The sequence below is a fragment of the Pholis gunnellus genome (assembly GCF_910591455.1).
Source record: "Pholis gunnellus genome assembly, chromosome: 14".
Taxonomy (NCBI): domain Eukaryota; kingdom Metazoa; phylum Chordata; class Actinopteri; order Perciformes; family Pholidae; genus Pholis; species Pholis gunnellus.
The window spans coordinates 13683176-13706973 of record NC_136541.1 but is presented as its reverse complement, the minus strand read 5'-3'; the positions used below and the strand labels follow the sequence as shown (position 1 = coordinate 13706973).

At 40.9% G+C, this 23798-nt stretch overlaps 3 protein-coding genes and 1 long non-coding RNA gene across 4 annotated transcripts; 2 read left to right on the top strand and 2 right to left on the bottom strand.

Annotated features, from left to right (window-relative positions):
* Window positions 1-6449: 6449 nt before the first annotated feature.
* LOC306706662 (C-C motif chemokine 20-like) lies at window positions 6450-8324 on the top strand. Its single transcript, XM_079173812.1, has 4 exons — window positions 6450-6575; window positions 6702-6822; window positions 7547-7624; window positions 7768-8324. The coding sequence occupies exons 1-4, from the start codon at window positions 6497-6499 to the stop codon at window positions 7829-7831; spliced, it is 342 nt and encodes a 113-aa protein (XP_079029938.1). The 5' UTR covers window positions 6450-6496; the 3' UTR covers window positions 7832-8324.
* A 672-nt stretch (window positions 8325-8996) lies between these two features.
* LOC306706164 (uncharacterized protein) lies at window positions 8997-10038 on the bottom strand. Its single transcript, XM_079173096.1, has 4 exons — window positions 9911-10038; window positions 9583-9691; window positions 9386-9460; window positions 8997-9251 (listed from the first exon to the last, which is right to left on the bottom strand). The coding sequence occupies exons 1-4, from the start codon at window positions 9984-9986 to the stop codon at window positions 9194-9196; spliced, it is 318 nt and encodes a 105-aa protein (XP_079029222.1). The 5' UTR covers window positions 9987-10038; the 3' UTR covers window positions 8997-9193.
* Window positions 10039-15468: 5430 nt separating this feature from the next.
* LOC306706075 (C-C motif chemokine 2-like) lies at window positions 15469-16477 on the top strand (the record flags this gene model as incomplete). The annotated part of the gene is made up of 4 exons (XM_079172985.1): window positions 15469-15495; window positions 15560-15728; window positions 15850-15958; window positions 16135-16477. 4 exons carry the CDS (start codon window positions 15469-15471, stop codon window positions 16277-16279), a joined length of 450 nt encoding a protein of 149 aa, XP_079029111.1. The 3' UTR covers window positions 16280-16477.
* A 4947-nt stretch (window positions 16478-21424) lies between these two features.
* On the bottom strand, window positions 21425-22967 carry LOC306706161. The gene is made up of 3 exons (XR_013767358.1): window positions 22753-22967; window positions 22541-22655; window positions 21425-21939 (listed from the first exon to the last, which is right to left on the bottom strand). It is a non-coding gene; the product is annotated as an uncharacterized lncRNA (long non-coding RNA).
* Between the last annotated feature and the right edge of the window lie 831 nt (window positions 22968-23798).

Below are 23798 nucleotides of genomic sequence, written 5' to 3'. Positions count from 1 at the left end.
CACAAAAGGAGGAACAGAGATGTGCTTCTCTTTGTTTTGTCCTTGTTCAGCATGTGCAAAGTTAAGTTCTGATAACCTTTGTTGAAATCGACCAACACAGAGCACTGAATAGCAAGTGTTTCAAGTAGAGTGCTTTAAACAGAGAACTATATGTGAGTGCATGTGTCAGGGTGTGTGTGCCATGCATTTGCATGTATGTGCTTGTGTGAGTCTCCGTCTAGGCCGGTCTCCATCTCGCTTTGTGTCTTCACAGTTGCTACGCCGAAAGCATCTCGATCTCCTGTAAAGCATAATAATGGGCCCAGGAAGAGCATCTGGTGCTTTGAGACGCCAAAAACGATCTCCCCGCTTCGACCTGCCACTCTTACCCCCATCCACCATAATGCCGTTTTCACGTTTCATTCTCCCCCAGCGCCACGACAGACTGCGCAATCACAAAGACCCAATTAGCCAAGAGGGGGATCACGATTTCGCCCGGGGGCCGACGGACGAATCACATCGCGCGGTGCACGGCAAGGGCCTATGGGGCAGCGGCGTGGGTGGGTGGGACATGACGGTGGGGCGGAGGTGACACAGTGACATGGATGGAGAACGGTCTCTTGTTTCTGGTCATTTGTGTCACCAAAGTTTTGATTGATGACCGTCGGGATGTTTTTCCCACTCTCCCCTGAGATTCCCAGCTCTCTGGAGGGGGTTTCCACAATGGGCCCCAGCCTCAAACCCCTACTTTAAGTTTGGCCCTTAGCCCTAAACCACACAAACACACATCCACACACACGCACGCTTTTTGTTCCATTTGGGGCCCCAGATGGCTGCTGCCCACACATCTGTATTGTAAAGCACTAAATATAGTCTAAATATTTGCACACGTGAACCTGCATTTATACACAAAAAGTGTCTAATAGTGATGGAGAGAACGGAAAGGGCAGAAATAAATAAAGTGAAGTACATACGAAGAAGACAAATGTAGATGCGTGCATGTGTGCGAGAGTGTAAAGAGAAAAGCCAGAGGGACTGTAGGTGTGTGGGTGGATGAGAGAGATGAACAAAAGAAGCAGAGAAGAGAGATGAGGAGCAGCGCATCGCCAGTGAGGATTTGATTGGGCGGGTGGGTGGTGGTGTAGAGGACGGAGGGGGGGAGGCGGTTGGGTGTTGAAAAAGGATCTTCCCTCAAAGCCTCACTAAGATATTCCTGGAGTGAGTTAGGTTTTCATTTGGCTTGCAGTCCTACACAGAGTGCTTAAATCGTACTGGGAGCGAAAAGCATTTAATATTCATTCCACTTGGCGGTTATTCTCTGGGTTGTATGACAGATAATAGTCCGATTTTCTAAATCTGTGAGGTGTGAGTGTGTGCGGTTGAACTCGTCGGGTCATTAGCATGTCAGAGGCGTTCCGTTGGTACTCGGTTCGCTCCATAACAGCTGCTAGTCTGGTCGAATTACTCAATTCATGTGTGTGTGCGAGCGGACGTGCGTCTGTGTTTATGCAGGCGTGTGTTCGGTATAAACAAAGGAAGAAGCGAACAGAAGGTTTCATCAAAAACACCAAAACACCAAACGTGTGTGTGGTCGTGCATCATTCGCTCACTTTGATGATTGAAGAAATCTCCATCAGCATCTTGTTTCTGCTTGTATACGTGTGTGTGTGTGTGTGTGTGTGTGTGTGTGTGTGTGTGTGTGCACATGGAGTTCGTTTGTGTTTGTGTGTGATTGCATAAACATGGTGTCAGAGTGATGAGATGTTCCCTCCATCCATCTGTTCTGCTGGCATATTCATCTTCAGAGGGCTCCTTTACGGGAGAGATTGAAAGAGAGTGAAAGAGAGCACGAGAAAGACAGTTAAACAGAGTGAAGAGATTCTATGATAATGTCGGTTTAGTCTGCCAGTCACCGGAGCAATAACACACTCTCAGGTCGCCCCTTTGTGAGCAGCATTTGTGAGAAGACGTGTGAGAGCGAAGCTGCAGCGAGTCCTTCCTGTGGATGTGGTTACCAGATTCTGAGTGTGTGCCTTCGTGGACGTGTGAGCGCGCGCTCGAGAGCCAGAGAGAGATCTCATTGTTCTGTTCCTCCTTATCTGCCGTCTCGGCGGAAAGCCCGCTCTATTTCCCCCCTCGGCGATGTGACCCGGCTGTGATACCGCACGCCCCTTGCCTCCGAAGATAACAGACCACCCTAAAAATACTCCTCTTCCTACCACTATACACTCTTCCCCTCTGTTCTTCTCATCTCTTCTGGCTCACAGTATTCTCCGGAGTCTGCCTGGCCAAGAGTTGGCTCTGCCAGACTAAAATACCTCTGAGCGCTTCCTAATGTCACAGAGGTCCTGTAAGTCTATATTTCCCCCTCTTTTCGTCTTCTACTACTCATTCCTTTGGAGGCCGTGGATGTTACAGTGTCGGCTTGAACAGTAGAAGTGCAATTCAGACTGTTACATCACAAGTTTTCTTATAATTTTCCACAATAATTCCTCATCTTCCCCCCCCCCCCCCCCGCAGCTACTTCAGTCACCCACACTCTGGACACACAGGGCAGATGGGATGTAGGAGGAGACGGCAAGGACAGAATCTGCCGGGCTCACATAATTATACATCAAGTAATTCAACATAGCTCCTCAATAAAATATTGAAGTGTGCATTGTTTTCCGTGCCTCACGGGTTTGGCGGTCTGGAACAATGCTAATTATGATAAACTCGGCATGTTTTTGAAGATCATGTAACAGCCAAGTGCTTAAAGAGTGTTTTCATCTTCCCGCTGCTGAAACTCTCCTCTGTTGTGAAGGGCTTTTAAGGATACTGACAATGCCCCTCTCTGTTGTTCTGAGGAAGTTTCTCGCTAATTTAAAACACTTTTATTCCAACCTCCTTTGCCACATTTGACATTTGGGGTTAGAAAGCTGTTGTTTTTGCTCTTTTTGTGTGTGCCTGTGTGTGTGTGTGTGTGTGTGTGTGTGTGTGTGTGTGTGCACGCATCCTTGCCTTTCTTTTGGCCCAAACCCACGCAGGTGACCAGAGGGGGCCTTGTGTGGGTGGACAACTCAATGGTGACCCCCTCTCTTCACCCTCACCCTCCCTCCTCCTCCCTCCCCTTCCCTCCTTTCTTGCCCACCGTCCACCAGTATGAGTCCAAAAGGAGAGGGAGAGGGAGAGGGAGAGGGAGAGGGAGAGGGAGAGGCGCCCAGGAGGAGAAAAGGTCCGTCTCGCACCCACCCTCAAGCAAAGGCACTGGTCAAAACTTTGCAATTAAAATCAACCAAAATCACAGCGTAATAAGAAAAGGCTCTTAGAATGCTCTTTGGCCTTTGATCATGAAGTGGCAGCTTGATGAGACAAAGCATGAAAAGTGGTTGCAAAGTGTTTCTTGTGAAGCAGTGAGGAAACAAGTAAACAGAACATAAACCAATGACCATTTTGATAAGACAGTAACTGTTCTTTGAATGAATGCTAATGAGGATGTGTAATAGGCAACAGTTTGCTAACATGTTAGCCAATCAAGGTAATAATGATCAATGTTGTGTGTTTACAGCGTGTTACAGTCATTTACGAAGTTAAGATAATAAAACATTCTCTGGATATGGCTTCTCAGATGTGAGGGTTCACTGCTTCTTTTTAAAATCGTTGTTGTTTGAAAGTCTGCAGAAAATAAATCAATTTAGTAACTTCAACTTTAGTAACATGTGCTATGCCTTTTTTAGGCATGAATTATTTTTAGACTGAGGATTTAAGGCTGCAACTAATCATTGTTTTCATCATTGGTCAGCCAGTTATTTCCCCAAGGAGACATTTGCAAATAGTTTGTTTTGATTGTTTACACAGAAGTCTGAGACTGAAACAGAGGAAAGCAGTGAAATCTTCACATTAAAGAAGCTAAAACTGAATTATTGGCATTATGTTTAATACAAACACTTGAACCACTAACAGATTATCATAACATGATTCCCAATTACTGCTCTGTGATTTTCTTATTTAAAATGATTAATAGTATGATCAAAAACCCACTCAATGACTCAATAATGAAAATAACCATCTTTCAGTGAGGAAAGTCAAGATGACGATAAGAGGCCGTGTTTTACGGAGGATTAGCAAGGATTATGCTGCCAAACCAGACGATTGTCCAGTTTATCATGTTACCTTTTCCTTTATCAGCAGTCGCAACGGATCGCAAACACACGGAAGGAGCATGGATTAGAAGCCACGATGTAAAAACTGCAACTGAACTTGTGAAACCATTGTCCTGCACTGTGACAGAATAGCATTGGCTGTGGGGGAGAATGTTTGTTTCTCTGCTGCTGAATGACATCAGTGTGCAGCAGCGCTGAAACGTATTCTACGGTTTTAGAAAGAATAAGCTTGATTTGCATTTCACATATAACTAGCAGTCCGCTGCTGCTGTTATGACAGATATTCAGGTTGTGTGTGACATTCACTTCACATCCATTTGTCATGTCACGCTTGACCTAAACAACACTGCCCCCCAATGGACGACGGTGGCACAAACTGCTGCTGGACACCATCGAATGTGGCGTGAGTGTGTGTGTGTGTGATGTGCTAAATTGAGATGTGTGGGCCTGACTGGCAAGTGGGAGGACAGAGGAGGTTTCAAGGAGGGCACAAGTTATCACGAGAACATAATGAGTCATGATCTCTGAAACTGTCACGAAATGACACAGCTCAGAGCACTTAAATAGGCCATACGAGAGCAGACGAAGATGCCTGTAACAGACAAAAGCAATACTGAAGTGCGACTGTATAGAATTAATAAATCTAATCTGACACCTCTATCGGCACAGAGAAAATAATACAGATACAAGGGCGTGTTCCCTTATCCCGGTTAGTTCCATTGAAGGACATGCATTATACACATTGTTATTGTTATTGTCACAAAGTAAATTGTCAACACAGCTCATTGTGTTACTGTCTAAATCAGGGGTGTCAAACATACGGCCCGCGGGCAAAAAATTTCCATTTTCCGAAAATGGAAATCGCGCACGGCGGAGCTCCTCCCCGATCCGCGCGCGCACACCTCCACCAGCGTATGTGGCAGCAGCAGCCCCCCCCCCCCCCCCCCCGACGACGACGACGACGAAGGAGCAGCAGCACCCCCCCCCCCCCCCCCCCCCCCGCCGACAACCGGCCCTTTGGGGGCAACCATGATGCCGATGCGGCCCCAGAGCAACAATGACTTTGACACCCCTGGTCTAAATGATTCTCGTGGATTCTCATTAGACTAATTCTAAGGGAGAAAAGTTACTCCGCTGTTGAGTCATTCTACTTGATGCCTGTGGGCACAGGAGAAAATAAACAAATATACACACGTGTTAATCATAGCTACATGTGGTGATATACTTGTACTCAACTGGCAGCATGGTTTCCAGCATCCGCTTTTCTGAAGTGCCCTTGAGCAAGACACACTGAATCCCCGACAGCTGTAGTGGCCCTAATCTGTTGCCGGCCTTCACACTCTTGAATTCCTTGTGAAAAGGGCAACAAAACAAAAAAAATGTTTTCCTTCCGTCGTCTGAATAGCGTACAAAGAAAATATTCTTGTCACAGTTTAATTTGAGTGTTTACGTATTGGCTGGCAAAATACCCAGACCCAATCCCATACTGTACGTCGTCTGAATGTGGTAACAGAAAACTCATGGTGACTGTGCAGCACTGATGAAGCGTTCACAGTATTTTGCTGTGCAGGAGGTGTTGATTTTTTTTACAACTAGTCATTTAAAGCTTGTAGATGTTGTTTTTGTGGTGTACAGTACTCTATAGTGTTTACTAACTTGAAGATGTTGTGCCTATCTAGGTCAGCTGAGCTAGATTTGGAGTTGTCAGCTTTCTACACACTAAATAGGTCATGCTAACGAAGGAGGGGGGGGGGGGGGGGGGGGGGGGGGGGGGGTGTTTGACAAGCCTCTCATTCTCCATCAGTTCTCACCACAAAACAATCTTAAGATTGCTGATTATGTAAAACACTCTGACTCCAGCTTTAAGCCACAATGTCAAATTATGACAATGGATATTACAGTCATTTTTGTCAACGCTGGAAAATATACGAAGCAAGACGCGGGCAATATTTCGTGTAACAAATTCCGTTTAAGCGCAATTATGGCAGGCGTATGCACTGAGAGCTAAATATGCAGCGATGTGCTGTAGCTTTGGGAGAAAACTAAATGAAGGGAAGAAAGTGTGATGATAAGAAAACCCGCATGAATATAGATAGAAGCCCAAGGAAATTGTATGAATCTAATGCATCAGTGCAATAGCGCCCACATAAACAAATCTGGGTGTTGCACAATGGCATAGCGGAGGTTTAATTTGTATGATCAAAGTGCACCGTGTGCCACTTTTGTTTGGTGATGATGCAATAGTGGGCTTCCTGTCCTCAATTTTTGTCACCTGTGGCTGCTAAAAAAAACACGAGTATTACTTAAAGTATATATATATGTACGGAGGTGGTGCATTTAGTAGGTTCTCTCTACTGGTTCTTTGCACCGTTAGCATGGCTCCCAGAGGCATGGTCGTGACAGCCGTTCTCCTCTGCTTCGTACTGGCCTTGCTCGGTCCGGCTCCAGCTGCCTGTAAGTTTATCTCACCACATTTCACTGTTTGTCAATCCGATTGAAATACAGCAGGTATTACATTGAGACTCTATGCTTTAACTGATCTGTTTATAATGTGACGTGTGTTTATGTGTGTGTGCGCAGTGGGGTCCCGTACGGGCAAAGCCTGTTGTACAAGATACAATAGGAAGCCGATACCCTTCAAGCGTATAATGGGCTACAGAGAACAGACCACCAAGGAAAACTGCCACATCGAGGCGATCATGTAAGACTGTCTCGTGTTAAACCATGAAAACGCCAAGCCTGGCTCAATCTGAATGGGTTCGACAATGACATTTGAATATCATTGTCAAACCTTTAAGAGAGGGTTGGTGAAGACCAACTGATTGGATTGATTGGATTAATTCCAAAATGTTCAAAAGACACTGGTAATAGTTTTCTGGAAAGCATTACTAATGTTGTTTCTGCAAAATTCATTGCCATGAAAATAAGCCATTGATCTAGTCGACCACAATATTTTACAGTCAAAACTAATTACTGTGGATTTCATGACTCTAAAAAAGGCAGCTGTTTGATCTGCTCCATATCTCCATAAATCATGTTCATAAATGATTTGTATGCAAGCTGTCTCGGCTTTAAGATTGAAAAAATCCAATTACACAACAGAGCTCGGTATCAAACCTCAATAATTTTGTATACTGATAGAATTGTAAAAAAAAAAAAGAAAAAGCAATGACTGAATTTAAATTTAAAGTTCCTGGAAAGCTGCACGGTGTCACTGCACGACTAAATCTAATACTAATGGATTTAACAAACCCAAACAATATTTTGTAGAAAACTTTTCTCAAAACAAGTTGTCAGAAATATAGTATGTATCAGAACTGAGTTATCAAATGGGCACCATTATGAACAATAATATCTCTACTATACACTGAATTACAGCATACTGTACCGCTCTCTGTGTCTGACGATGTTTCTCACTGTTGTAGTTTCTACACTGTTAACAAGAATGAGATATGTGCGACACGCCAAGACGAGTGGGTGAGGAAGATTCTGGAATTACTCAGGTATGAGACTCCTACTCACTTTTAAATACCAACTAGTTTCAGTGTGATATGGACCTTGAATTCAGGACAAGCTTTGTGTGTGAACCAGGGCTTTCCTTTTGTTTTGGCAGCATTGTGAGTAAAAAGCTCTTATTTCTATACAGTTCAAAACTGAAGAGGATGTCCAGGACCGGCCCTGCTGCAGGTGAAACTCCGATGAGAGAATGAGTAAAGCCGTCCTTTAATGACGGAAGTGGATCTGTCTTCAGTAGCATAGAAACCTTCCCGAACAGCAACGGAAGTTTCTATTAGCAAAAATCAGCTTTTGGTCTTTGGAATTAAATAATTTGAGATATAAATGCTAATTTGAGAGAAAGTTTTAGAGAAATGTAACCTTCTATAATCCAGTCATGTTGGGAATATTATTTCTGAGAAAAAAGAAAATGCTAATGACTTTTTATTTGCCTAAACATATGCAGTGTGTAATGTAATCAATGTAATCATGAACCAAGGGGAACCTGAGAAGAACAGCTTTGAGACGATGGAGGTAGATTATGTGTTTAGCCTCTTAACAAATGTTAACAACACAAACATTCCTGTTTTTAAAAGATGCTTTTGTGACTTTGCTGTTTCATTGCCTGCTATGAATCTGCCGCTTAATCAAGTAAATGTACTAAAACATTCTATTCTCACAAACCAATAAATTTCTTTCGTAATACTCCATCATTGTTGCCCACATTTATTTCATTAAACTACAACACGCACACATAACTTTATGGCTAATATACTGTTCAAATTTAATTCAAAAATGTTTAAAAATGGTAACAGTTTTTTTAGCTAAAGTGCTTTAAACCATCAAGTAGCATTTAATAAGCTGACTCTGGATGACAGACGTCCTTTAACATCATTAAAAGGTATATTTTCTAGACTGAGTAGCCTGCTGCTCTGCGTGGCGTATGTTCTAGTGGCGTGACACATGTGCCTGGTGTACTTCAGGCTGCTGCCAGCACATCTGCTGGAAGGTGTCTGAAAACTTTTTGATGAGTCGTCCTGACCCCCAAGCTCGTACAAATGCATGACTTGACTGACAGGGAGGCGGTCTCTTGTGCTATTTCAGATCAGCACCCCCCCAAGGGGTTTGGTGCTCCAGTCAGACAAGGTGACTCCCTCAATGACACGCTCTTCTTATCTAAACGGTCCTGAAGTCATTTCACGTCCCCACTAGATGGCGGAATTGATCTGTAAAAAAACTGAGCCTGCGTCAGCTCCATCATGAGGTCTTGATGATCGTTTGATGAGCTACAGCTACCGTTGATTTCCAATTATCACCAAATAACAACGACACGTGTGGATAGAGGACAAGCACGTTTATTTTATACAGCAGACCTCTTAGTTAGATTCATTTATGTTTCTTTTATCAGGTAAGCTTTATGTTAGCTGAAATAACACAGACAGCAAATTATAAAGAAAAGGGAAAGACATAAATAGCGCTGCTAATAAATATTAAATATTACAGAATAATCATTTTAAATATTTTTTAAATTAATTAGATACAATTTGCGATAGATATTATATATAGATATGTTATTTCTAGGGGCTGGAGGTTGTGGGAGCACGAGTAGTGTTCTTCTTTGCTTTGCGGATCTGCCTGCAAGACACACAAACAGGAGACAACAGTTAAATTAACAGTGTGTGCTGCCGATAATCATACGTTATACATCACGTCTGAAGTACCCAACTAGCAGAAATGGTCTTTACTGGAGACTTTCTAAGATGACTCACTCAAGCTCTTTGATCTTCTCAAAAACCCACTCTTCTCTCCAGTGGCTGCAGACGTCTCCCTCTGTGGTCTTGAATCTTGGAGGAAAAAAAAAAAAAGAGAGACAAGATCAATCTACAAATCAATTTTCACCAAGAACGTGTTAACATTTTTGATCATCCCTCTTCTCTGTTTATTAAAATAAGGAGGAGATTCTTACATGACTGCGCGGACACATGGGAGGTTCTTCCTCTGGACCCTGTAGCCCAAGATGGGAGCCGTGATATTCACAGCACTGACCACCTTGCAGCACTCGGTTATCTTAATTGCTGTTTTTCAGAAAACAAACAAAAGGATTGGTTGTTAGGATGAGCATCCATCTCTTACATTTGCAGCATGAAACATGAATAAATATCGGCGGTGTTGGCCTACACTTCCATCAGAAGTCAATTGTGCATGGCAAGGGTACAAGTTCTTATGTGTACTTTAGCGATCCTGGAGCGGGCTAGTTGTGTAAAGTGGTGCAGGATCTCTGACAGGAGACTTACCGGATGCCGACGCCGTCATCGCCAGAACCCCGGCGAGGAGAGCCAGGCATGCCAGTCTTCTGATGCACAACTGCATGGTTGCTGCGTGAGATGTTCCAGAGGTTCTTTTGCAGGAGCTGATTGTTTGATCTGGCTGATGGAGGCAACTGATCTCCTCTGAGCAGACCTCTGATTTATACTGTGAAAAGAGGAACCAGGGAAACCTAACCGGATGAATCGTATCTCAGGGCTTTCTACATATTGTGTGAGTATGAGGGTGTTGGACGCACTTGGGTGATGCTGTAGTCGTCCCGTTTCCGTTTTTGTGATTTCATCATGACATTGACTGAGCTGACTAAGAAATGTACTCAGATTAAGGCTACAGTTGTAGCCATTTTGAAGTACTTTATCACTATTCGTAACTAACAGTTAAATGAAATGCATTAATGTACAAATAGACTAATATTATAGATATTCAACAGGTTTAGCCTACATTGGATAGTCTTGTATTTATTCTTTGTGGAGTTTGCATACTTGTACTATGTTCATTTTCTCTGGGTGTTTCTTCCCGCAGGCCCAAGACATGCAAGTTAAGGTCAATTGGGAAATGTATTTGCCTGTACATGTTTGAGCGTCAGCGTCTTTATAAATGAATCGGGATCCTGTCCAGGTTGTTCCGACCCTCTGACACAATCCAGGGCTCTGAAGAAGGTAGACTAGAGAACAGATAAATACACTGAATGGATGGATTGATATGATTCTGTTTGGACAGTTAACGATCGAGTTTACTCTGATGCCTCTTCCTTATGGTGTTTTAAATGATTCTTTTCACAAATCATGCTGATGTCAGCAATAATGTAAAGGCAGCATCACGTGCTCTTCACTCCAACCAAAGTGTCCTCTTTCTTTCTTTCTTTCTTTCTTTCTTTCTTTCTTTCTTTCTTTCTTTCTATCCCTTCTTTTTTCTGGTGCTGACAGTCATGGTCAGTACAGGATGAGAAAAGGGGAAGGAAGAAGATCCTAAGGCTTTCCACCGCATATTTCCGATCATCCTTCACCCAAATTTGGTCATTTGTGCTTTGCCGTTCCGTTCTTTCAGTTACAAGTCTCAACTTGTATTTACACAATTCAGACAGTATAAAAGATAAAACTACTCTGCAAGTACAAATGCATTCCTTTCTAAATTGAATATCTGCTTTACTACAAACTAAGAAGGGAGTTTTTTTCACTTACTTGTAGCTCAATAAAAAGCTGCCAAATAACCAAAAAGACTAAGAATCAGGTTCCTCGCTGCCAGTAAAACTAGGTTGCCAGTTTTCCCACAAAACACAAGTGGAAATAGATTTGTTCTGACTGGCCTTTATTTGCTTTGTATTATCATACTTACTGAATGTTTTACATTAATACTTGCTATATATATATATATATTACAACAACACATATTTTTAAATCACTTAATGTAAAGAGGCAGTAAGTCATCTATAATAGTATGTAGCCTACTTTACCAGACAAACAGTATTTGATTATAGAACCACCAGTGTTCAGTGTTTTGAGTGACTCCAAAAACTAATGAATTTACAGTAAACAATGGCAGCAAAATGCAAAGATCCTGGGGATTAATTGTGTTACTGCTCCAATATCAAGACCTTTAGAAATTAATTAAAAAACAAGCCTTCATGATGCCCAAAGCTTAGTTCCTCGTAAAAATCCATGTCTGTGTCCTATTGTTCCCTTATGATGACAGTACCTTTGAGCTTGCAGGGGTGTCTGCTGTGCAACATGTAGGATCTCTTGATAACTAAGAAAAAATAGAAAGAAAATCTCCACACATGTGTGTTTATGTGTGGGATTAAGGTTTCTCAGACACAGTGTTTCAGATGATCTGGTAACACAGCAGCGAGCTAGTTATGTCGGGCAAATATTCATTATAATAGTCATTATAACAAAAAAAGTCGAGTTAAGGTCAAATATATATCAGTTCTCTGTTTTAACATCTATGAATCTCAGCACCTGGTGAGGAAATCATTGTCATTGAAATATGAATCAACAATCCTTATTAACCCTTTAAATATACAGTATTATGATCTTTGGACATAAAGAGTCAGGAAGTTCGCACTGACCCCTAATCTGCACTTCCTCACCTTTGTAGTCTTGTTTCACTCTCAAAACTATCATTTCAAATGTTGCATGTATCACAGAAGGACTCTTTTTTATTAGTTAGTGTGTTTGTAATGCATGTGCTTGATGATAATACAACAGTAAATGAAGATGGATAACTGCATGTAGTAATGGTTTGTAGCAACACATCTTAAGCATTTTAGATGGTTAAGCCACCAAGCAGCCGAGTCAGCTGATATTGAAGGCATGTACAGGCATGTATTTACTGGATTTGGTGAATGAAACGCTAGAATTCTTTTTAAATGAAAAGCAGAAATGTTTCCTCAAAATGAGGAAGGAAGCATCAGCAGTGTGATCGGCTGCACTAAAATAAAGACATTGTGAAACATATGCACTTTCTGAAGTGAAAAAGAAAGTTCTCCTTTTTTTATGAGCCTCATTCACAAGTTTATATTTTACATCATGGCAATTGATCGAAAAGATTAAATCAAGACTGTAACTGTGATTGTGTCGGACTTTTTCTTCTCTCATATCATTATCTTTATTAGCTCCAAATGAGAGAACAATGTAGTTCAATCCTCAGGTGAACAATCGTAAAGTGAATCAGTGCCCTGCAGACCTCAGCACTCGACGGTACAACTAAGGGATACATCATTGATTATTCGTCAATCATAATATCTGACTATCAGTGAAGAGGGACTGGACAGAGTCAATTAAACATAATAGACCGATCTAAAAAAATTCCACTTACATAGTCATTCGATAAAGTGTTGGGGCGACAGCTTCATCGGAGCTTATTGATTACAAGATGACTTAGTGGCTGCCGGGGAGTTGCATTTCTGATCTCTATCTTTAAGTTCTGCGTTCACTTCTCTGTCTTCTTATGTATGGTCTCAGTTTGCTACAACACGAGTGATAATCCACTTTGTGTTCTGCATTATGAGATTAAATAGTCTTATTTGTCATGTCCCTTTGTCTCATCTGAATAAGAGATAGAGACTCAAAGCAAAAGTGACTAACTCTGTGCTGTCTTTCTACAAACCGGTGATGTTTTACTTGTGAAGGAAGCCAGTGAAACTCTGAATACATCTCTATCAACACAAACTACTGCTTTATGAAAATAACAACACAATGCATGCTCAAAAAAAGGTCATACAAGCCAAAGAATTAAATGACAAAACATGATTTATATACCTGTTTTTGGATCTGCTACTATGGTTAAGGTTTAGTTTGATTTAGGTGCAGCAGAACATGGACGTTTCACCTTTTAAGTTGATGTGGCAAACTAGAAATCAGTTGCCTTTTTACACATTCAGCAGTTGCAGAACAACAGTAGCATTCGTTGGGAGTCGTGTTTTTGTCCACATGATGGTTGTCTTTGTGCTCTGTTGTTGGTCTCCTGAGGTAAATATCTGGCTCTTTAGCTGCTAAAGGTTCAGCTTTGTTCACCAGCTCGTCGCTAACTGTGTCTGTCTGCTGTTTGGTGAGCAGGTAACAGGGTTTTTTGTTGTTGTTGTTGTTGCTGAAAACAGCTGCCTGTTGCACCCGAAAAAAACACAATGAGAGTGGTGAGAATGAAGAAAAACAGTAGAGTTGCGGTCCAGAGAAAGTAAAGAGCTGAAACTCACTATAAAGCTACTTAAAGCCGAGTCAATCTGCACATTCAGGTGATAAATCTCTAGGTTTATCACATCACGCGTCCCCTTTCATGTTGTCACTTGTTTTCACGTTGCCATTTTACACAAGTAGAAAATCCTAAAATTCATGGCTAGAAGAAAACAATGAATAAATGACAAAAGTTGTCATTTTTCTTGGGACAGTCTCAAGAAAGTACCTTAATTGAAATCACCCTTCAATGGCTTGCTTTCAATTTGCTTGATAAAATAAACACAGGCCTTAAAAAGAAAACAAATATCATTTTATACCGTTTTTAAAGCTCACCTGGAATCCAAGTGTATCGTGGCCCAAATCCTGGGATGGTCCTTCTTTCCTTCCTCATGTGTCGGTCAGCATCTCTTGGGCTCTCACACAGTTTGACTGTGAAAAAACACCTTAACATCAGGCAACATATCCAGCAAGTATACAGCCACTGTTCATGTTTACTGTATGAATATTAAATGACAACATCTTGCATTTATATTATAACCCTATGACGTTCCTTTTTAACTCTGAAATGAAATGCAGCGAGCATTTCTGCTGGCAAATAGCACATTGCATTCATTTAACTGTCACATATATCACAACTCTTCCCCATCACAGTCATGGAAATAGACCTAACACTACCTGGCTAGCTAACAATATGCTAACATTAGCACAGAACAGATACTCACCAGATACTGTTTTCATTGATAACATGATGAATTTGGGTCTTCCTAAAATCTTTTTAATGAACCACTGTGTCCTAAAAACTCAATGCACTTTGTCCTGATTAACTTTCACTTATTATCTTTTAGCTAATTATCGTTTATCTTGCACTTCTTCTTGGTTTTCTTCACTTCTACTGACAGGTGCCAGTGAATGTGTTAGCGCCCCCTGTTGGACATTTAGGAAACCTGCATCCCATGTACAGCAATAAATAAACTCATAGAAATAGAGTAAGATTTCAATGTTCAAACTATTGCTTTATCAACTTTATGGGGGTTGCATAGGTGTAACTCATTATGACTAACTTTACACTTGGTCAACCCTGAAGGTCTTCCTTACAGACATGTTAATGATGTATTGAGTTAATTAAGTATTATGTCATTTTGCCTGATGTTTTTGAGGAATGAGGATCCTTTCACTTCTACCTGATGTTGTTGCAGGGATTTTGTGACTTAGCTGTGTTTAAGGATGTATTTACAACGGGCACTTTATCTCTCAAGAAGCTGACCAGCCATGACTAAGCGACATGTGGACACTCCGACTCAAAACCTTCGACGGAAGTGTCCTTGCAGACTCATGTGGTTTTCAGTGGAACCGCGGTTTGATGTATTGGTTCATGTAAGTGCATATGTGTCTGTTTGCATAACCTGGAAAGGTAGAGCAGCGTAGAGGAATTTGCTTTCTCCCCCCTGCATGCACTGTGGTTGCAGAAATGAGTACGCCAGCTTCAGTAGCAAAAAGAGACACTCACCTCAAAAACCAGCAGAAAACTAACATTAGACAGCTTCAGTGTTACAGTAGAAAGTCACCAAATGAACCCTGACCTTTGCAGTAACATACAAGGTTTTCTTTTCGTGTGAGTCTTGTTTTCCAGGTTGTATTGACTCCAAACAGTTTATCACTGCATCTATTCTTATTTGTTCCAAACCTAACAAACAAAGAATTTGAACAGTTTATACTGTAAAGAGGCAGTCTTTACAGTATAAACTGTGTACAAGTGTAAAAGCATTCTGTAAAAACGAAATGCTATTGTGATACGTGCAAAGACCACAACCTCCTCCAGTGGAACATGTTTTGACACCCTCAGACCACCAGTAATGAGGCGGGGGGCGAGGGCCACACTGGTGAGCTGCTGCGGAAGGAAATATGTACTCTACTTTCCAGCCATGTGCATATCTGTGGGTGCAGCATGTTCTACTTTCAAGTTGCATAAATGAATGTGTTGGTGAGCTTAAAAAGGGCTTGCAGAGCAGACACAAGCATCATATCTATTTTAGCCAGAGACAAGCAATGGCAAGCCTTTCTTTTCTCTCACTTCTTCTTGTAACTATCATGGTGTCCACAGCCTCAGCTCAAGGTAAGAACAATGTGAAGATTTATGTGTATTTTATATTTATTTAATATGATGTGATATATTATTTCATGATTATGGAAAACATGATGATGATAACAATGGAGTCTTGTGTCTCTATTCAAAGGTGGGATAGCCAGTTGTTGTCTTCAAGTTTCAAATGTTCAAATCCACCGAGAAAATCTGAAGAGTTACTACAAACAGTACAGACCGTCATGCCCCATACACGCAGTAGTGTAAGTCATCCAGTCTGTTCAACGTTGGATTCATGTGCAGTGTTTCTCAAAGTTTAGTACATGTATGCTGTGGTGCATTGTTTTTCAGAATAAACCACAATAATTCAGGATTTTTTCTTCAATACTGTTGCAACATGTTACTGAATGTGTATTTTCTTTGTTGTGATTTTCAATAGATTTACATCGGTGAAAGACAAGAGGATCTGCTCTGACCCAGAGAACGTGTGGACAAAGACCAGCATGGCCTACCTAGACGGAAAAGACTGGAACATCCAACATGCTACCTTTACCAAACACCGTCGCTCACACAATAGAAAATAAAATGAAAAGGCCATAGCTCCAAAACTCTCTTTAACCATTTGAGTTCCACAGACTTTTGAATGTTTTCATATTTACTGCAAAGTCCTTACATCATTTTAGTTCGGTGAAATGATACCTTTTTGTGTATAATTTTCAATTGTATGTCAATCTGTAAATAATACTTTCATTATGCAATGATTCTGAGTGAATTACCTAATAAAAATGGTCACAATGTCACGACTAAGTTTCGGTGATTGTGTGTTATAGACAGATTACTGTCGAAGCTAAAATCGGTATCTTAGCATCTAGAGGCGCCTTCTTCTCGTCTCCGTATCTCATCTCTTTGTGCGCTTCATTTCCAAAAAAAGGCCACAAAACAACGACTTGCTATGTAAACATAGTTGAGTCTCTGGGCAGTGCCACTCTTGGTGCAATAAAAGATGGTAGAGATTCTTGAGTCGCAGAAGGTCCAAAGAGGAGTAAAACATATTCAGAGCTTTTACTACTGTAAAGTAAAAACAGGAGAACCGGACTGTTAATACCCCAAACATTCCTGCTTATATTACTTCATAATATTACTTCAATAAAAGTATTATCAGCAATATGTAGCCTATACCTAAAGTATCATAATTAAAAGCACCAAGTGCAGAATAATGTCCCCTGTGACTGTTACACTATTAAAACTTACATTATTAGTACATGTGTAGTTAGCATGTTACTGTTAAGTCCATCGTATGTTTTGTTTGTAAAACCGTAACGTACAATGTGTACAATGTTTTCCTCCGAAATATAGTGAAGTTGAGTTCACTTAGTTAAGTTATTAGTATTCTTAGTTACACATTAACAAGTGACAAAGGCAGTTAGGGGGGTCTTTCTTTGGTCTCTCTCTCTCTCTCTCTCTCCCTCTCTCTCCCTCTCTCTCTCTCTCTTTCTCTCTCTCTCTCTCTCTGTCTCTCTGTATAAATATATATTTTTATGCAGAGAAAGAGAGAGAGAGAGAGAGATTGTTTATTTGATGACTGTAAATCTGTAAATAATACTTTCATTATGCAATGATTCTGAGTGAATTACCTAATAAAAATGGTCACAATGTCACGGCTTTGGTGATTGTGTGTTATAGACAGATTACTGTCGAAGCTAAAATCAGTATCTTAGCATCTAGAGGCGCCTTCTTCTCATCTCTTCTTCTCATCTCTTGTACTTCATTTGTACACACAAAAAAAAAAATATATATATATATATGTGTGATACATATAAGGATTTTCCTGTCTTCTGCAAAGCCCAACTTTCTTTACTCAAAAGTGTACTTTAAGTGTGGTCTATGGACCGTGGGTGAGTCATTCACAGTTCACAACTCGGTTTAATCATGTTCTCCCATTCTGGTGGCCGCCATGCTCCACCTTCACTCACTGTGTGACATGGTGGGCTTCGGGTTGACCAGGTGGAAGATTTAGGGGCTTTCAGTTAACATGTTTCCATCATCTGGCGGCGTTAACACAATGAAAAAAAAAGGTATCAAGCAAACTGTAATTTACTTTGCGTGGGAGGAAAGAGAAAGTACAGCTCGGTCTCAGTGTGCTACAACTGGAGGTTTGAGGGGCTTAAAGTGGAGAGCGTTTGAGGTTAATGCAACGTTCGCTCGAACCACTGTGCAATGGGTTTTCCCCACCCCTCGCCTTAATTAGTGGCCCACCATTGTTGCCACGTGTGTGACTGAGCTGTTGAATGCATGAGCAGTTACTTCCACTGTGACGAAATACAAGCGTAAATATTCGTGTGAATGTTTTGTCAGTTTGATATATACCTATGGCTATCACATTATTGGTGTTGAGGCTTGTAAGTGACATTATTGTCCATCATGAGGGCTGGAATATCCATATATGCTTTCAGTGTGTGTGTGTGTGTGTGTGTGTGTGTGTGTGTGTGTGTAGGAAGATGACAATGAATATCTTCCTATGCCACAGTGAGTTAGATCCAGTCTCACGTTGCATGGAGCCAAAAAAAGCAGTGTGAGATTGCACTTTCCTCCTGATGGGTTATCCACAAAACACCTCTCCAGTGCACACAAACGTATAGCACACACACACACACACACACACAAGTCATGTCACAAAATGAAAGTTAAACATTGTATGAACACATTCTCCAGTCAGAGGAATCATTTTGTTGTCAGTAAACTATTGGTCCATACTCAACACATGGCTCTTTATGTTGTATAAGCAGGGGGCTTGGCTTGGGTTTATATATTCAATTCAATTCAAATTTATTCATTTAGCCCAATATCCCAAATCCCAAATTTGCCCCAGAGGGCTTTAGAATAAACGACATCCTCTGTCCTTGGACCCTCGCAAAAAGGAATAACTTCCCCCAAAGAAAACCTTTAAACAAGGAGAAAAAATGTGTCATGTGTACAGAATAAACAACGTAATGAAATTACAACATCAATGCATATGATAGAAATTATACATATAATGAGAGCAGTAATAAAAATGGAAACATGACTATTAATTATAATTAGTCATATTTCTATTATGACTTTGTTGTTGATTTTTTTAACATGGGGGGCGTCAGAACAAGCTGTAAACAGCACATTTAGTTGTTATCACCTTGTTAAGTTAACATGCCAAACAGGGTAGTAACAGTATCATTAGCAGATGCAGAGCAACATGCATTTGGAGTTGTGTTTCTGGACTCCTGATGAATAAGTCCAACATTCATTCTTGTTTTAGCTCTGTTTGGGTCTCTACCAACTCCTGAGGAAAATGCATGCATGCAGGCTCTTAATGTTTTTTAATGCACTGCTACATGTTCACCAGCTGGTCGCCAGCTTTGTCTGTCTGCATACAGCGTGGTGGTTTTTATTGGGGCATTTTTGCTGCAGGGTAAATGAGAGTAATGAGAGTGAACCAAAACAGTTGTGTGCTGTAAAACCAAAACAATGCACTGAAAAATGAGATGAGTCACTGTAACTGACACCTTTGGCATTACTTACGGTAACTTCATTGTAAATATAAAAATGACGATGAGATTCTAATAAGTCAGCATTTCCTTGTATGTTTTTACACCAACATTTGTAGATATTTATGTATTTGGTTGACAGTTCTGTCATACATGTTCAGTGCTGCATGACCTCTTTAAGGTTTTGTCACTTTGTATTTAATGTTCTTAGAATAGAGGAAACTCTTCTGCTAAATCTGATAAACAGAAACATGCACTCGCAAAGACGCATGCTCTACTGAGCATTCAGGATGTGGCGGTTGTGGTGGTATGCCAACCCCATAGTTTCAAATAAAGCCAAACACATCCCTGACAAAGACAGCAAAAGAATATCACAAATATCACACACATACTACTACATCACTAGTAGACACAAATATACAAGCCTTTGCTACTAACAAATTGTTTACCACTTTCCCATTTAAATAGTTTTTCTTTTGGTTGAAAAGAGAGAAAAAACAAACAAAACAATGTGAACGCAATTTCACACTCAACGCTGCGCTTCATGGGCCCTCAGCATTACAGCTTCCATGACAGTTGCGTCACACACCCATGTTGCGGCTACTCACAGTAACAAACACCAGTGAAATACACTCTGGTTCACAGGAACAAACAACAGGGGCAGACTTTAGTATTAGGCAAGGTAGGCAACCTAGGCCTGGGGGCCAAAATAAAAGGGCCCCAAACGGCTATAGATGCATTTTGATCTTTAGATATGAAAACCATGGAATACTATTCTAACTAACTGTAGCCCAAAATAACTTACAAAAAGTCCCCAAAGCACTTAAAAAATGGGTCAGCACTGCGTTATCAGCGCTATCTCCACCGCAGTATATGAGCACAGTGCAGAGCAGCGGCCATTAGCGAGCCAGTGGGACACACAAAGGCGTCCGGGCCGGCTTAGGAGTTGTGTGGGTGGCGGCAACCTTATTAGTGTTATGTGTACGTATGGCAAAAACCATAGACTGTATAAAAGGCAAAAACGTACACAATTTGAGTTGCACAGGCAGAGTGGTGCTGTTCCTGTGTAGGCTTTTCGGTTGAGCTCGTTGTGTGAAGAAAAGTTTGGTTGTAAAGTTATCCAGCAGCCAAAGTGGACTGTGGTCAATGAGCGTCTGCCCGCTGAGAAGGACATGCTGGACTTTCTTTTAATACAAATAATGAACGTGTCTGGTGTCCAAATTGCAACAAATTCGACACAGCGCTCCCTTTGGTCCCCAGCAATACACCTAACATGTGTAAAGTAGACCAGATGAGCTGTTTTTGAGATATGCGAAGAACACAGACAGACAGAGATTCTGCTTTAACAGTTAGATGAATGATGACGAAAGTGATTGTCGATTATTTTTAGGTTTAGATTCCATTCGAGTAAGGGTAGAAAGTAATACATTTATTATAAAGCAAAAAAAAACTCAAACATGTATGCATAATTACTTACTGCGTATTAATAATTATTGCAGTACTATATCTCTATGTGGACAACTTGTTCCAACCAACCACCGTTTTTTTTAATGTTCTTGACGGTGACAGACAGATCTGTGGAGTTTCTGTGGTATTTTGTGTGCGTCACAGTGGGTTAAAAAGATATTTTGATATGTGAGTATAACATAGAGATGCTCAATATGATAATGCTCAATACAAATATGTAACTATAAGAGTATGCAGCATTTACCTCTATACATGAAGGATAAATGACCAGCATTATCACAGCAATCTGCTCTCTGGCCTATACTGCTCCGTCAGAGTCTGGCCACCGAACCAGACAGAGACAGTCAGGACTTAAACGATCATATGACACGTCCAAAGTAAGGAAACAGCCAGGGAAATGATTGCAGACCCCTGACTCCAGAACAGTTTTTGATGCCATTGCAGTCACAGTGAGACTGCAATGGCATTTAAAAAACACTGCATTGACCAATGTCAAAACAACATAGTGTTTGCCACATATTATGTTCAGGCTTTTCACATGAATTCATAGCTATACCTAAGAAAATTAAAGCACTGACATTTGTAGATAATCCACAAAATCAATTTATATTTATCCACCTAATCATGAACCAGGAGGTATAAAGACCACAAAAATCCACACGGTTCAAACTTAAACCGACCTTTGACCCAGGAGACCGATGTCAGTGCCCCGTGTGAAACAAAAACACCAAATTTGCTCAAGAAGAATTTATTGGCAGATGCCTGGAAAAGGTCAAACTTTATGCTCTTTTGACATACACATTTATTTATCAAAATATATTTAAATATACAATACATATGTAGTCATAGATACAATAATATATAAAGGTATTTTTTTTGTTTCATGGTTGTTTACTATTCACAGAATATGGCAGGACATGTACAATTGGAAGGAGTCATGTTTGCTGACTGTGGTAATTTCAAATTGTCTAGTGATTCCTCACACACATTTTTTCTGGCCCCTTCTCCCTCCCCTTCTCCGTCCCTTGGACTTCTTCTTCTGGAGTGTGCTTCCATGTCTGCCTTTCTTCTGTGGAGTGGTTTCTAATGGAAGGGACACCGCTGGTGTGATGCTGCTTGTTGATTCTTCTTCATTATGTCCCTTCTCTTGCAATGCCTTTTGTTTTTTTTTCTCCTCGTCCACCATCCGAATGACTCTTTTCGCCCAGTCACTGTCAGGGTCGGAGCAGATCGTCCTTCCATTCTCTCCGTGAAACCTGTAATTGATTGTGATTTATTAATGGAATCGTTTTAATATTGTTATGAATGCACTTCTATCAAATCATTTTCATGTCAGTACAAAATCTGGTTTTCTCAATTAGCTTTAGTGGATAGTTTGTTTAGGTTTTGAAATATTCAAGCACAAATGCATTGAAAATTGGTACTAAAGAAATAACAGCAGCATCTCTTTGCAGAAAGGATCCCTGTTACTCCAAATTCATTTCTCACTGTGAACTGTTTTTAAAGGGACTGTTTTCTTGTAGTAAGTTGTTCCGATGAAAACTGTTGACAGTTAGATTATCCAGAATGGCAGGGACACTTTCTGAAAAGAGATGTTTGCTGTTTTTTTTTAATCTAATTTTCCAATGCTCTCAAAATGAAATTCCATGCACTCCTATTGTATTGTTGATGAGGCAGAAATCTCACAGACAGATACTGTATCTGAAACCTGGGCAAATAAAACACATGGCTACGTATACCACTGGAGGTAAGTGAGGAAATATGTTCCTCAATTGTGTGTTATTTTTGGGTGGGATTTGGGTGAACCCTAAATTGAGTTATGGCTTAATTGCATTGTGAGTTGGCAGGACTACTTACCGTACGGCTTTGACCGGACAGTCGCCATCAGTCTGAATGGTGTAATCCCGAATACGTTCACGGCGGACTTTTGTGGTTGACAGCGCGTCACAACAGCTGGACTCCGGTGCATGGGCTAAACAAGACAGACATCAAGAAACAAAGATTAAGTACCCTTCATTTTACCCAAGAAACACTCAACCAAAAATCTTGAACGTTTTTGCGGTACTCACTTGCATGGACAACGCTCATCCATGTGGTGAAGCAAAGAAGAGCGGTTAACGCCAGGCTGAATGTCATCTTCTGGCTTTGTCCTTCGACTGTTGAGTATAGTATCTCTCAGCACAAACTTAAGACAATCTGAATCACCCACAGAAAATAATCTTGCTGCTTGCTTGAGTTGTTATCAAAGCAATAAGACAGTCTTGCTGTTGCAATAAGCAAACATCTATTTGTCCTTCTGATCATTCAAGTTTCTGGCTCTTATAAAACACAAGCCCTTTCCGCCTCTCCCCCATCATCACACCCCCAACCCGTCACTATACTCGGTGTGGCCGCAGAGTGGGGGGAGGAAAAGATGAGTTCACCTTTCACAAGCCAAAGATGAGAAACCGACCATTCACCACAGCCCTGCCCACAATGCAACACGTACACAACTGTAGCGTCAGTCAAAAGTACAAGTATTAATATATATGTGTACACACACACACACACACACAGAGCCTCATCACTTTCCTTTACACTCACTCTGAAAGCCACAAACTCCTTCTACTTTAAAAGTCACTGACGATAAAACGGTTGGTGTCTAAAAGGAGCATTGAATTATTATTATTAATAAATGTTAAGTTATATGCTAAGTGGTGGGCCCTCAGGACCAGCAAGGCCTTCTCTGCTGGCCTAGACACTGACAGAATCCCAAAGTTATAGCTATTTTATAATTTCCAAATTTTTCATAAATACACTACATGTATTCTAAATATCTTTCCCATTAGCTTATTATCTCATTGCATAGCTACTGTCTTCCTCAATTGCAGCTTGTTTTAAGCAGAGCTTTTATCCAGTCGGATTTCTCCGCTATGCTGTCTCTAAGTAAAGAAATCGGCCCGGAAGCTTTTTGACTTTAGTGTTGTGTCCGATGCTACTGTATCCATACCTGTTGGATTACACTCCTGATATCATGTAAATTCACAGTTTTCATCTTAATCAGGTAGTCCAATAGAGTCATATCCAGCAACTCAAAGACAAGAGCAGTTCTTCTGTTCCTCAGCTTGAAGGAGTC